Source organism: Panthera onca, chromosome B1 (assembly GCF_046562875.1).
Source record: "Panthera onca isolate mPanOnc1 chromosome B1, mPanOnc1 haplotype 2, whole genome shotgun sequence".
In the NCBI taxonomy this organism is placed as follows: Eukaryota; Metazoa; Chordata; class Mammalia; order Carnivora; family Felidae; genus Panthera; species Panthera onca.
Genome location: NC_138342.1, coordinates 11,597,987 through 11,610,970, shown reverse-complemented (window position 1 = coordinate 11,610,970; position 12,984 = coordinate 11,597,987). Strand labels below are relative to the sequence as shown.

Sequence of the window (12,984 nt, the reverse complement as noted above, 5' to 3'; positions counted from 1 at the left end):
TACGTTTTGGGGGGTGCCTGGGTGGCTCGGTCGGTTAAGCGTCTGACTCTTGATTTTGGCTCAGGTCACGATCTCGTGACTCAAGAGTTGAAGCCCCGCATCGGGCTCTGTGCTGACAGTGTGGAGCCTGCTTGGGATTCTCTCTCTCTTCCCCTCCCCCTGCTCACTCTGTCTCTGTCTCAAAAAAATAAATAAATAAATAAACATTAAAAAATACACGTTTCAGGGACCATAGAGAAGAGTGAATGGTAGAAGAAAATACTTGCACACCACACATCTGATAAGGGATTAATGTTTCAAGTATATATGGAACTTGTGGAAACAGAGAACGGGTCGGTGGCGGCCAGAGGTGGGGCGGGAGAGGCGGTGGCCAAAGGCGGTCAAGAAGTCCAAAGTTCTCATTATATGATAAAGACGGTCCAGAGATCTAATGCACAGTTGACAGTACTTCACCGCACATTTACAAACTGCTGAGAGAGCAGATCTTAAAAGTTCTCACGGCAAGGAAAGCACAACTTGCAGCTACGTGTGGTGATGGATGTAAGGTAGACTTACTGTGATTATTTCACAATATATCCACTTATCAAATCATTACATGGTACACCTTAAACTCATGCCACGTGTCAGTTATATCTCAATAAAACCAAAAAAAGAAAAAGAAGTATCCCTACAACCCTGCCCGGGGCGTAGAAGTGTCCCGCGTCCCTGGATCGGGGCCAGTGAGAAGGAGCCTGCCGCATTCGGTTCAGGGGGCCCTGAGAGCCTCACTTCCCACTCACCTGGGGACCCCTCGTAGCCGAGGCCAAAATACAAGAGGAAAAAACGGACGCACAACGGATTGGGATGCGACTGAATTCCCGGGAGGCCAGCGCTCTCAGCACCTTTGCGTCAGGGCTTTGTTAATGGAGCTGTGTCTCTTGCCGCTCACATTGTGTTCTACCTCCTCTCCTGAAGAGTGGGAGCTTTCGTCCCGGGTGTGAAACTCAGTGGAATGAGGACAGAATGCCGAGGCTCGAGGCCTCCTCTGGACGTGACCGCCCATCTCCTGACTGAGGAGGTGCTGACCAGATGTTCCTTGTTCTCGTCACAGGGACATCGGAATCGGGACGGAGAAGGCAGAAAGGGAGCGGAGCCTGGCCCGGACAGTCTGTGACTTACAAACTGTCTTCTTGATGATCAGGATAAGTCCTTTTATTTATTATTATTATTATTTTTAAGTGCTTGTTATTTTTGAGAGCAGGAGCACAGCAGGTGAGGGGCAGAGAGAGAGGGGGTCAGAAGATCTGAAAGTGGGCTCCACACTGAGAGCAGAGAGCCCGATGCAGGGCTTGAACTCACAAACCTCGAGATCATGACCTGAGTCCAAGTCTCATACTCGACCAACTGAGCCACCCAGGTGCCCCAAGTCCTTGTATTTTATGGTGGAGGCAACGGAGGCCCAGAATGGTTAAAGATGAACTCAAGACCCATCTGTTGGGGCAGGACAGAAGCCAGACTCGAACCCAGGCCACCTGGCCCCCATAGCCCAGGCTGCCTGGACAGGGACCAACCACAAGGAGGAGGGGCCTGCCTAGGTACAGAGTGCCTAAGGATCTAGCAATCAAGGGAAAGAACTGACAATAGGGACCTTTATATAACCAGAAGGTTCTATGACAATCATCATTCACACTGAGGACCACCTATACGCAATCAGAGGCTCTGCATTTCCCCCCGTCTATAAAATGAAGAAAAAGAATACTTGAAGAATGAAGAATGAAGAAAAGAATACTTCACAGAGTTACCGGAGAGATTAAACAAGGCAAAATGCTTTTTGCTGTTTCTGGCACTGCTAAACATCTAATATTTATTAGGCTATTAATATTTTAATCTTTACCTCAAGTACCATAAAAAAACATGAAATTACTAGCACATGAGAAAAAAGGGAAAGAATGTGATATTGCAAGCTTCCCGCCCGCCGCCCCCCCCCCCCCCCCCCCGCCCCGGATATCATTAATGCAAAGACATTACTCATCAATTTATTACAGACACACATCACCTTCTAAATCCAATGTTCTGCTGTGACAGTGGAGGAATCAAAGGGATCCCATTTTCTCCAATGGCCCATGCCACGCTGTTGGACACTTTCCCCGAGGTCATGAGAATCAGTTGGTTGCTACCATCAGCTTCAAATGAGAAGGGCATTCCTAGGGAGACACCAGATTACACAGACGCTGTTTAGAAAAAGGGAGCGAACCCAGTCTTGGTGAGAAAGCAGACAGTAGGCGAATGGAACAGAGAGGATAGGGCTGGCAGGACAGAACACATAATTCACAGCAGCGGCACTGAAATTCTTCAGGCAATGAGGTGCAGAATAGGCCTCTTGGTTCCCTCTCTGACAGCAGGGTGTAGAGGTGACAATGAATGAGGCACTTTGGAGTGGGACCATTGGGTGCATATTCTGGTTCTGCCGCTTAACAGCTGTGTGACCACAAACAGATGACCTAACTTCTCGGAGCCTTAGTTTCTTTATACGTAAAATAGGGATAATAATAATACCTCCTAAAAAAGATTCCTGTGAAGACATCCATTTATTCACTCATCCAGTGGATACTAATTTGAGCTTCTGCTTGGCTCCAGGGACTATTCTAGGCGCGGCAGATGGCAGTAAAGACACAAAACTGATGAGAATCCCTGTTCTCAAGGAGTTGCTATTCCAGCAGGGGAGACAGGCAGTGAATAAGAGAAATGGGACGAATGTATGGTTTGTTAGAGAGTGAGAAGTGTGAAGAGAAACCATAAATTAGGGAGTGTATACAGACAATGTGTATTTGGGGGTGGGTGGGAAAGGGCTGAACTTTTAGATGGGGTGGTAGGGAGGGCCTCCACAAGAGGGGACTTTTGAGTAAACGCCAGAAGAAAGTAAGGAAGTGAGACGATTTCTTGGGAAAGAGCATTTGTGGCAGGAGGAACAAGGCAAGTGCCCTAGGGAGGGAGTGCACCCGAATAAGGAGCCTTGTGTTACGTGGGGTCTTACATGCAGATCACTTAGTGCTTGGACCACTCAACAAACGTTAGCTATTCCTAAGCTACTGCGGCAACAGTAAGCCTCACTTACTGATTTGGCTTCTACCCATTGGAAATTAATGATAAAAAGCCTCGGGGCAGTTTGTTTAATCAAATAAAAGAAGAAAAGATTTTCAAGCACTAAAAATAGTGACTTAGGGGTGCCTGGGTGGCTCAGTCAGTTGAGCGTCCAACTTTGGCTCAGGTCATGATCTCACAGTTCGTGGGTTTGAACCCCACATCAGGCTCTGTGCTGACAGCTCAGAGCCTGGAGCCTGCTTCAGATTCTCTCTCTCTCTCTCTCTCTCTCTCTCTGCCCCTCCTTCACTTGTGCTCCTTCTCTTTCTCTCTCTCTTTCTCAACAATAAATAAATAAACATTAAAAAAAATAGTGCCTTCATGTCCTGGACTTACAGTTAATATTATTAGCCCAAAAATAATACCACTATTACACTGTAATAGCACCTTTGTGTTTTTTTCAGAGATCTTTCCTCTATATTGAACATCCACTTTAATCTTCAAAATAACCCCAAAAGACATTAAAGGGGGTATCCTTAGATTCATTTTATGAATGAAGAAGATATTTAAAGAGATTACATCATTACTAGGGTCACAGAGCTTATCAGTGTGAGAATGGGAACTAAAGCCTAGGTCCCAGACTTTTATTTTATTTAAAAAATTTTTTTTAATGTTTATTTATTCTTGAGAGTGAGACAGAAAGACAGAGCATGAGCTGGGAAGGCGCAGAGAGAGAGGGAGACACAGAATCCGCAGCAGTCTGCAGGCTCTGAGCTGTCAGCACAGAGCCTGACGCTGGACTTGAACTCACGAACTGTGAGTTTGTGACCTGAGCCGAAGTCAGACGCTTAACCAGCTGAGCCACCCACACACCCCTAGGTCTCCAGACTTTTAGGCTGATGATTGGATTTGAGCCCCAAAGAATTCTTGCAGATCAATTTCCAAATATGTGCTCACAATAAAAAATCACGAGACACACGAAGAAACAAGCCACCATGAATAAGAAGCAACAGGATCAGACCAATAAGCAGATAGGTACTGAAATGATCAGCTACAGAACGTTAAAAAAATATTTGTAATATGTTCTTAAAAATAAATGAAGTAGTGAAGGAATAAAACAATGAAATGGTTGAGAGTCTGAGGAAAGGACAAACATTATCAGAACTGACCAGACAGATTGGAAAAGAACAAATAGAATTTCTGGAGGTGAACAATCCAATAATTAAAATGAAAAACCCAGTGATGAGTTTCAATGATTAGACACAGCCAAAGAGTGAATTCATGACTTGGAAGACAGATTTAAAGAAGTGTCACAGAATACAGCAGTGAAAGAAAAGGATAAGCAAATACATTATAGAGGTTAAGAAACATGGTAGACAGAGTGAGAAGGTCCATTGTATATGTAATTACAATTATAGGGGATAATAGAGAGAATATTAACTAATAATCTCCCTATTATAATATTTAAGTTTTTAAAATCTTTTCGGCCTTATAAATAATCCCCGGATATATATCTTATATACACAAAACTTTGTCCTCATTTCAAATTATTTTCTAAGAAAATATTCGTAGAAGAAGAAACTAAGGTATCAAAGGCATTTTAAAGGTCCTGATTCACATTGTCGAACTACTTTATACTTGCATAGTTTTATGAATTTATTGGCCACCAACGGTATAAAAAATGACTGCAAAAAATTGTATATCATCATTTTAATTTGAATTTCTGAAAGCAGTTTTATAATTACCTGGTTGTTTGAAAATGAAAAAAAAAAAGTTATGTTCAAATCTGACAGTAAAACCGTGAGCCACTGAGGATAATGAGCTTTCCGTACCACTTCCAACACCCTCGTGGTCCAGGGTCACATGCTGGTTACTGCTAAACTCCACTTCTTCAATGGGAGCCCTTCCAGTGACAATGGTCGTTTCAGGAATAGGCAGAAACACTTCTGCCAGCAAAGTGGTGCCACTGTGTCCAACTGTTTCGTATACCTGAAATCGAGGAAGAGAAACAGAGAAATAAAAATAGTGAGAGTGTGCTCACTCCCAGAGTTTAGTCCATTTATCTATGTTAATCACTGTCCTAGCCCAGAACACCCATTTCCGAGTGGAAAAGCTGAGTTGTGTTATGGTTCCCATGGAGACTAAATTGCACCGTATTTGTGGCCAAGTTGTTGACATCCTGTCCTCTTGTCTGGCCTACTTTCCAGACAAGAAAGTAGAGAGAGAGAGGGGTAGAGAGAGGGGTTAATCAAAGTAGCAGTCTACCACAATTGTTTCCATTTCAAACTGATACTCAGGTTATCTGGGGGGAATGGGCTCCTTCCTTTTCCTGGCTTATGTTATTTCAGAAAGTGATGCCATCGGGTGGATTGGGTGAGATAAGTGGACATGCCACCAGATGATTTATTATTTACACCAACTTCAAGGTCAACAGGAGAAGTATCATACCTAGATGTACTCTAGAGTATCAGGTTCAAATCTACTATTCAGTACATCTTTCAGATTCTTCCCTTCAAGAGCTCATTTTATTTGTTAGCTGCTGAAACCGTACCAGCTCCTTCTCAGACCTTCTCCCAAGCAGGAGCAAACTAGACCAACGGTGGCTCTAGTCACTGTGGCGTGTCTTATTGTAATGCCGTCACTATGAGACTAAGAATCCAATGTCAAGGCAACCGTTGATTATGAATGTACAATGCAGCTTCAAGAGGAGACTTTGTGCCACTGGATCAAATTTCTCTTGTATCCTTGGGTCATTTCTCTTTTGTGGAAGAAGATGACAAGATACCCACAGTTCTGCTGGCTTCTTTCCTGTTTTATTCTTTCCTTCCAAGAGGTCCCTGTGGCTGGTACACGTTTCTCTAAAATGCCGACTCCACTCCTTTCACTTTTACTAATTAGATCTTCATATTTTTCTACTTGTGCAATAGAGTCCCGCTATTGCAATAGACTTGTGCAATAGACTTCCCACTTACCGATGGAATGCACAAAGGTGACACTACGGACCCTCTGGACCCCCTCCACTCACCCCCTCCCCTTACAAGGCGTATGATACGAATTCTTTTCGAGGATGAAGATGAGGATGATTTTGTGCCAGGCCGCCATCCTGGCCCCATCTCCCTGGTATCCACCAGCTTGCATTTGCCACATGGCTGACTGAGCTTGGAGGGTCTACTGGGGCAAAGACAAAGACAAACACTACATAAGAACTGAACTCAGGACCCCAGACTTAATACCACTGTGAGCTATTCTTTTTTTTTTTTTTTCATTAAAATAAAGAAAATGTTTATTTACTTTTGAGAGAGGGAGAGAGAGAGGAGAAAGCAAGGGAGGGGCAGAGAGAGAGAGAGAGGGAGGCAGAAGATCTGAAGCTGGCTCTGTGCTAACAACAGACAACCTGATTCAGGGCTTGAACTCACACACCGTGAGATCATGACCTGAGCCAAAGTTGGAAGCTTAACCATCTGAGCCACCCAGGCGTCCCTGCTGTGAGCTCTTCTAGCAGGCTGGGTGCCCTAAGAGACCTGTGATAGTCAGAACTTACCTGTGTGGAGTGGCCAAGTTCACCTAATTCAGGGCAAGCAGGAAGCCCATGAGTAAGCCACATTCTCCAAATTCATCTTTATTAGTAAAAAGATGATGTTTTGGTCTCTTTTAAAAATATCTTTTATAGGGGCGCCTGGGTGGGTCAGTCGCTTGGGTGTCCGACTTCGGCTCAGGTCATGATTTCGCATTTGAGCCCTGCATCGGGCTCTGTGCTGATAGCTCAGAGCCTGGAGCCTGCTTTGGGTCCTGTGTCTCCCTCTCTCTCTCCCCCTCCCCTGATCACATTCTGTCTGTCTCTCTCAAAAATAAATAAACATAAAAAAATAAAAAAAAATCTTTTGTGGAAAATGTCAAACATAAAACCCAGAGGAATAATATACCATGAACCGAAACCATCACCTGGCTTCAAATACCATTAGCTTATGACTGACTAATCTGGTTTCATCTATACTCTCATGCCTTCCGTCTCCACCAATATTTGGAACCCAGACATCATTTCATCTGTAAATATTTCAATATGTGTCTCTAAAAGATAATGATATTAAAAAGCATAGTTATAATACTATTATCACAATAGTTTCTTAGTAATGTCAAATATCAGTAAGTTTCAAATTTCCTTCAGAGTTTCCAAGAATTACTGTAAAACTTGGTTTGAATCAGGATCAAAATATATTCTATACAGTGCAACTGAGTGATAAGTCCCTCAAGGCTCTATTAACTTATAGATGACCCTTCTCCCTTTTTATACATTTCAAAAAACCACTTTTTCTCTGTATTTTTATTGGTTTAGAGGTCTGATGGTTAAAGGGGTGCCATTTATTGCTTGTCTCAACCTTGCATAAGAGCCTGTGGATTTGTAATCTTACAGAGCTCAAAGACCCTCGAACAGATTGTTTTTTCTTGCACAGGAGACCTTGGTTGACCTATTAAATTATGGACTCACTAGAATAAAGTTTCAGTTTGAGAAAATGTTAGGTTTTCTTTCTTTTTAGAAACTTTTTGTTCTTTGCCAAAACTTTGAGACATCTGTTTGTACGAAGCCCGTATGGACTTTGGACCTGGTATTTTCTTCAATCTTTAGCACATTCCTATGAAGGACGGTTTGTGGTGAAGATTAAGCAAGCCAACAGACCCAACAATTCTGGATGATGGATTTGAAGCTCCAAGAGGGGAAACTCCCCTAGCCACTCATGTAGTAATTCAAAAAGCTGGAATTTGAATCCACAACTGTTTCACTGCAAAACTCATACCTTGTTTTGCTATATCTTCCTTATGGGCCAGGGACAGTCAGAAAGGTGATCAAATAATTAAGAATTCTTTTACAGCCAAAACGATGAACCAGAAAATATATTAAAGTTTATATTATATATATTAATATATATATTATTATATTAATATATTATTATATATTATAATATATATTATATGATATATAATATTATATTATTATAATTGTATATATTTATATATATTTATTATATATTATAATTATATATAATATGTTATATATATTAAAGTTTAGACAAATTGGTGAGAAACAATGATTGAAAGAGTATTTAAAATCTGAATGAGGGGATGCCTGGGTGGCTTAGTCGGGTGAGCGTCCGGCTTTGGCTCAGGTCATGATCTCGTGGTCTGTGGGTTCGAGCCCCGCGTCGGGCTCTGTGCTGACAGCTCAGAGACTGGGCCTGCTTTGGTGTTCTCCCTGTCTCTCATACCCTTCCCCACTTGTACTTTGTTTTTCTCTCTCTCTCTCTCAAAAATGAATAAATATTAAAAAAAAATCTTAAATCTGAATGAAAAAAATCAAACACAAAATGAAGTATCATAAAAACAATGTCTATAATCAGAGCTTAAAGCGTCACCTCAGCGTGTGCAACTGTGATCACAAGACTGAACTATTCCTGTCTCAGAATTTTTGGTTGCTCGGAACTCTCAAGAGGTTGGCTGTCTCCGCAAGAAAGGTATGCCCCGCTCACTTCAGTGCGGGTGCTTTAACTCTCTGTAAGTTGCCCATGTGTACTGGGCACCAAGTGAGACATGCGGGGAGTGGCCACCGGCCCACTGATACCCACTTATGTGCCGCCGCCCTACCCTGTGTTTTGCCTACAGAAACACTTATCCACTCTATCGAAATTCCTTGTTTAGGCATTATATGTCTTACTGGATGTGGAGATTCCTGAGGATAGGGGTCTTGCCTGATTTCTCTTGGAATGTCCAGTACCTTCCATTTGGGAGTTAATGTATTTAGAAGGGAGCATGCTAACTCTAAATAGAAGTAAGGCATTATTATTATTATTATTTTAACATTTCATTTATTTTTGAGAGAGAGAGAGACAGAGCATGAGTGGGAGAGGGGCAGAGAGAGGGAGACACAGAATCCAAAGCAGGCTACAGGCTCTGAGCTGTCAGCACAGAGCCTGATCCAGGGCCCAAACTCATGAACCATGAGATCATGACCAAGCTAAAGTCGGACGCTTAACCGACTGAGCCATCCAGGCGCCCTTATTATTATTATTGTTATTGTTATTATTATTATTAAGTAAACTCTCTGCCCAATGTGGGGTTCAAACTCAGGACCTCGAGATCAAGAGTTGCATGCTTCCCTGATGGAGCCAGCCAGGAGCCCCCAGAAACAAAGCACGACATGATAAATCCATGGAATGAAATGGTTTTCTTCTCTGAACAGCTGGTAGACCTGGGTGTAGTATGGCTCTCAGATTTTCTCAGTCTTAATTTACTCCACACCTGACTGTCACTCCTCTCGCAGCCTGCAGAGGGCAGTGTGGTGGACAGGACAGGGTAGCGTTGTGTTCCAACAGATCTGGGTCTGAATGCTGACATTGACAGTAGCTTCCTGACCTTGAGCATGGCCTTCCCCGCTTTTTGCTTTCATTGTAAAACAAAGATGTTATTTAAGGCTCCCTAGAAAGGCGGTGCTGAAGTTTAGCTGACACGGATGAAAGGTCTCTTCCCTACTTATGAGCTCAATGAGTATTTATTCTTCTTCCTCTGGGCATACGATTGACAATGAGCACCTGCATTTTTATAGTACTTCATGGTTTACAAAGCTCTTTCAGAAACATAATTACACTTCGCAAGCATCTTGTTAAATCTCGCTGGTCAACTGATTTTAGTAAAGTTTATGACATAAGAATTTCTTACTTAAACTTAAACTGGTAAGATCTGTCTCTTCAAGATACTTTAATGTTTTTCAAAGGAGACAATCAGTTGCTGGGGATTTATAGGAATTTTATGGCATATTCCATATTTGTAATGAAATCATCTATATCCCCAAAGGCAAGGAGGTGAAAAGTGAAATACATTAAGGCTAAAATGTTTTTAAAAAATCAGGAGTTAACGAAGTCCTGATATTACTCCAAGGTGAGGGAGTAAAAAGGATACCAGTAGTCAGAAAATACCATTTACGACAGTAAAACGCTTCAGAAAGTGACAGGACAGCAGTATTTAGTTTAATATTTGATTCAACCTGTGTCTCTGACCTTGCGACTCTCTTACTTTCCACTTCTTCAGAATTCCAAATGCTCCAACACTCAGTGCAGTTAAGTAAGTGTGTGATTTGCTGGCACAGCTGAGGGAAAGTTTCTATATTATGTGGCTCCAATGGCTTTACAAAAACATCCCTGTAAGACTTTCATAATTCATCAAATAGTTTATTATGGAAGGACCACAAGAGTTGTTTTGGTTTTTATCCCTTGTGGGTGTGCCCTGTGCTGGCCACCCTATTTCGTAATGACCCATAAAACATGCAGTTATTGTAGAAAGGGCATTTCTGTGGATGACAGCAGAAGCGTCCTTATTCCCGGTCTCTGGAAACACTTTCCTGTCTAATGTCAGGACAGGAAGTAAATGGGGACTCTTGGTGTTGAGTCTGTAGGACAGAGGTAATTATGAACTCTAAGGGAAATAGAGGCTTTGCTACCCGGGACTACCGTTTCAGAATGTAATTATCAACTTTTTAAAAAAATTTGTTTATTTTGAGAGAGAGCGCTCACATGCATGCACACAAAAGAGGGAGGGGCAGGGAGGGAGGGAGAGAGAGAATTCCAACTAGACTCTGCACCGTCAGAGTGGAGCCTGATGTGGGGCTCGAACTCATGAACCGTGAGATCATGACTTGAGCCAAAATCAACAGGCACTTAACCGACTGAGCCACCCAGGTGCCCCTGAACGTTTTGTTTTTTTTTTTTAATTTTTTTTAATGTTTTATTTATTTATTTATTTATTTAATTTTTTTTTTAACGTTTATTTATTTTTGAGACAGAGAGAGACAGAGCATGAATGGGAGAGGGTCAGAGAGAGGGAGACACAGAATCTGAAACAGGCTTCAGGCTCTAAGCCGTCAGCACAGAGCCCGACGCGGGGCTCGAACTCATGGACCGCGAGATCATGACCCGAGCCGAAGTCGGCTGCTCAACCGACTGAGCCACCCAGGCGCCCCTAATGTTTTATCTATTTTTGAGAGAGAGACAGAGCACGAGCGGGGGAGGAGCAGAGAGAGAGGGAGACGCAGAATCTGAAACAGGCTCCAGGCTCTGAGTTGTTAGCACAGAGCCTGATGCAGGGCTCGAACTCACAAACTGTGAGATCATGACCTGAGCTGAAGCTGGACGCTCAACTGACTGAGCCACCCAGGGCACCCCCCCTCTTTTTTTTAAATAAGGAAAAATGGATTCCATCTGACCAAGCCAAAAAAACACCCACAATCTTTCCACACTTTTCACCCTGCTCTTTCCAGATGGCATCAGTTATACTTAATGCTCGGGTGCAATGTTATTTTCAAAAAATCAGAAAATGCGCACCCTGGGTTTGGTGTTTGTAAGCAGCTTTCTGTATAATTAAGTTTAATTTTGTTTTTTCCTAAGTCAGGGTGCCAACCTCGGCATTGCTGACAATTCCTCACTGTGGTGAGCTGTCCCGTACAGTGTGGGATGTTCCCCAGAATCCCTGGCCTCCTCCCGTTAGAGGTGCCACCAGCTCCCCACTTGGTAGAATTAAAATGTCTCCAGACACGGCCACGTGTCCCTGGGGTGCCAAAGTCACCTCTGTTTGACAAACACTGCTATGAGCAAAATGAGTGCTTGTGTGTGTGTGTCTGAAAGTGGAATGTTATGGAAAACATGACAGGAAATATAATTGACTTACATTCAAGTGTTCAAAAATTTTTCTGTTGTGTAATGCAGGGCAGCAATGAATTCAGAATAGCGATTACATCCACGGCTACCAACTCGAGATTATGTTTTTTAAAAAATGTATTATTGGGGGTGGCTCAGTTGGTTACGTGTCCAACTCTTGATTTCCGCTCAGGTCATGATCCCAGGGTTGTCAGATCGAGCCCCGCTAATGTGCTGTCCGCCCAGAGCCTGCTTGGGATTCTCTCTCTCTCTCCTTCACTCTCTGCCCCTCCCCCATTCACACATGCTCTCTCTCTCTCTCTCTTAAAATTTTTTTTTTTAATGTTTATTTATTTTTGAGAGAGACAGAGACAGAATGCGAGTGGGTTAGGGGCAGAGAGAGTAGGAGACACAGAATCCGAAGCAGGCTCCAGGCTCTGAGCTGTCAGCACAGAGCCCGACGTGGGGCTCGAAATCATGGGCTGTGAGATCATGACCTGATCTGAAGTCGGACACTCAACCGACTGAGCCACCCAGGCGCCCCTCTCTCTCGCTTAAGATAAATAAACTTTAAAAAATGTATTACTGAACTTTAATTAACATACAATGCTATATTAGCTGCAGGTGGGTATATAACCTAGTGATCTGACAATTCTTTTTTTTAAATTAATTAAAAAAAAAAATTTACATCCAAGTTAGTTAGCATGTAGTGCAACAATGTTTTCAGGAGTAGATTCCTTAATGCCCCTTACCCATATACCCATATAGCCCAGCCCCCCTCCCACAACCCCTTCAGTAACTCTCTGTTTGTTCTCCATATTTAAGAGTCTCTTTTGTTTTGTCCCCCTCCCTGTTTTTATATTTTTGCTTCCCTTCCCTTATGTTCATCTGTTTTGTCTCTTAAAGTCCTCATATGAGTGAAGTCATATGATTTTTGTCTTTCTCTGACTGATTAGTTTCACTTAGCATAATACCCTCCAGTTCCATCCACGTAGTTGCAAATGGCAAGATTTCATTCTTTTTGATTGGCAAGGAATACTCCACTGTATATATATATATATACCACATCTTCTTTATCTATTCATCCGTCGATGGACATTTAGGCTCTTTCCATACTTTGGCTATTGTTGAAAGTGCTGCTATAAACATTGGGGTGCATGTGCCCCTTCAAAATAGCACACCTGTATCCCTTGGATAAATGCATAGTAGTGCAATTGCTGGGTCTTGGGTAGTTCTATTTTTAGTT

General features: G+C 42.6%; 1 protein-coding gene across 4 annotated transcripts in view; it reads right to left on the bottom strand.

The window, feature by feature from the left end:
• CC2D2A (coiled-coil and C2 domain containing 2A) overlaps positions 1 to 12,984 on the bottom strand; it is a 147,546-nt gene that overhangs the window by 50,494 nt on the left and 84,068 nt on the right. For all 4 annotated transcript variants that reach the window (XM_060655394.3, XM_078446255.2, XM_060655393.3 and 1 more), the window contains 2 exons: positions 4,893 to 5,049; positions 2,036 to 2,183 (listed from right to left, as the gene is read on the bottom strand). In XM_060655394.3, the coding sequence (XP_060511377.3) occupies positions 2,036 to 2,183; positions 4,893 to 5,049 (305 nt within the window). The remainder of the gene's footprint in view (positions 1 to 2,035; positions 2,184 to 4,892; positions 5,050 to 12,984) is intronic.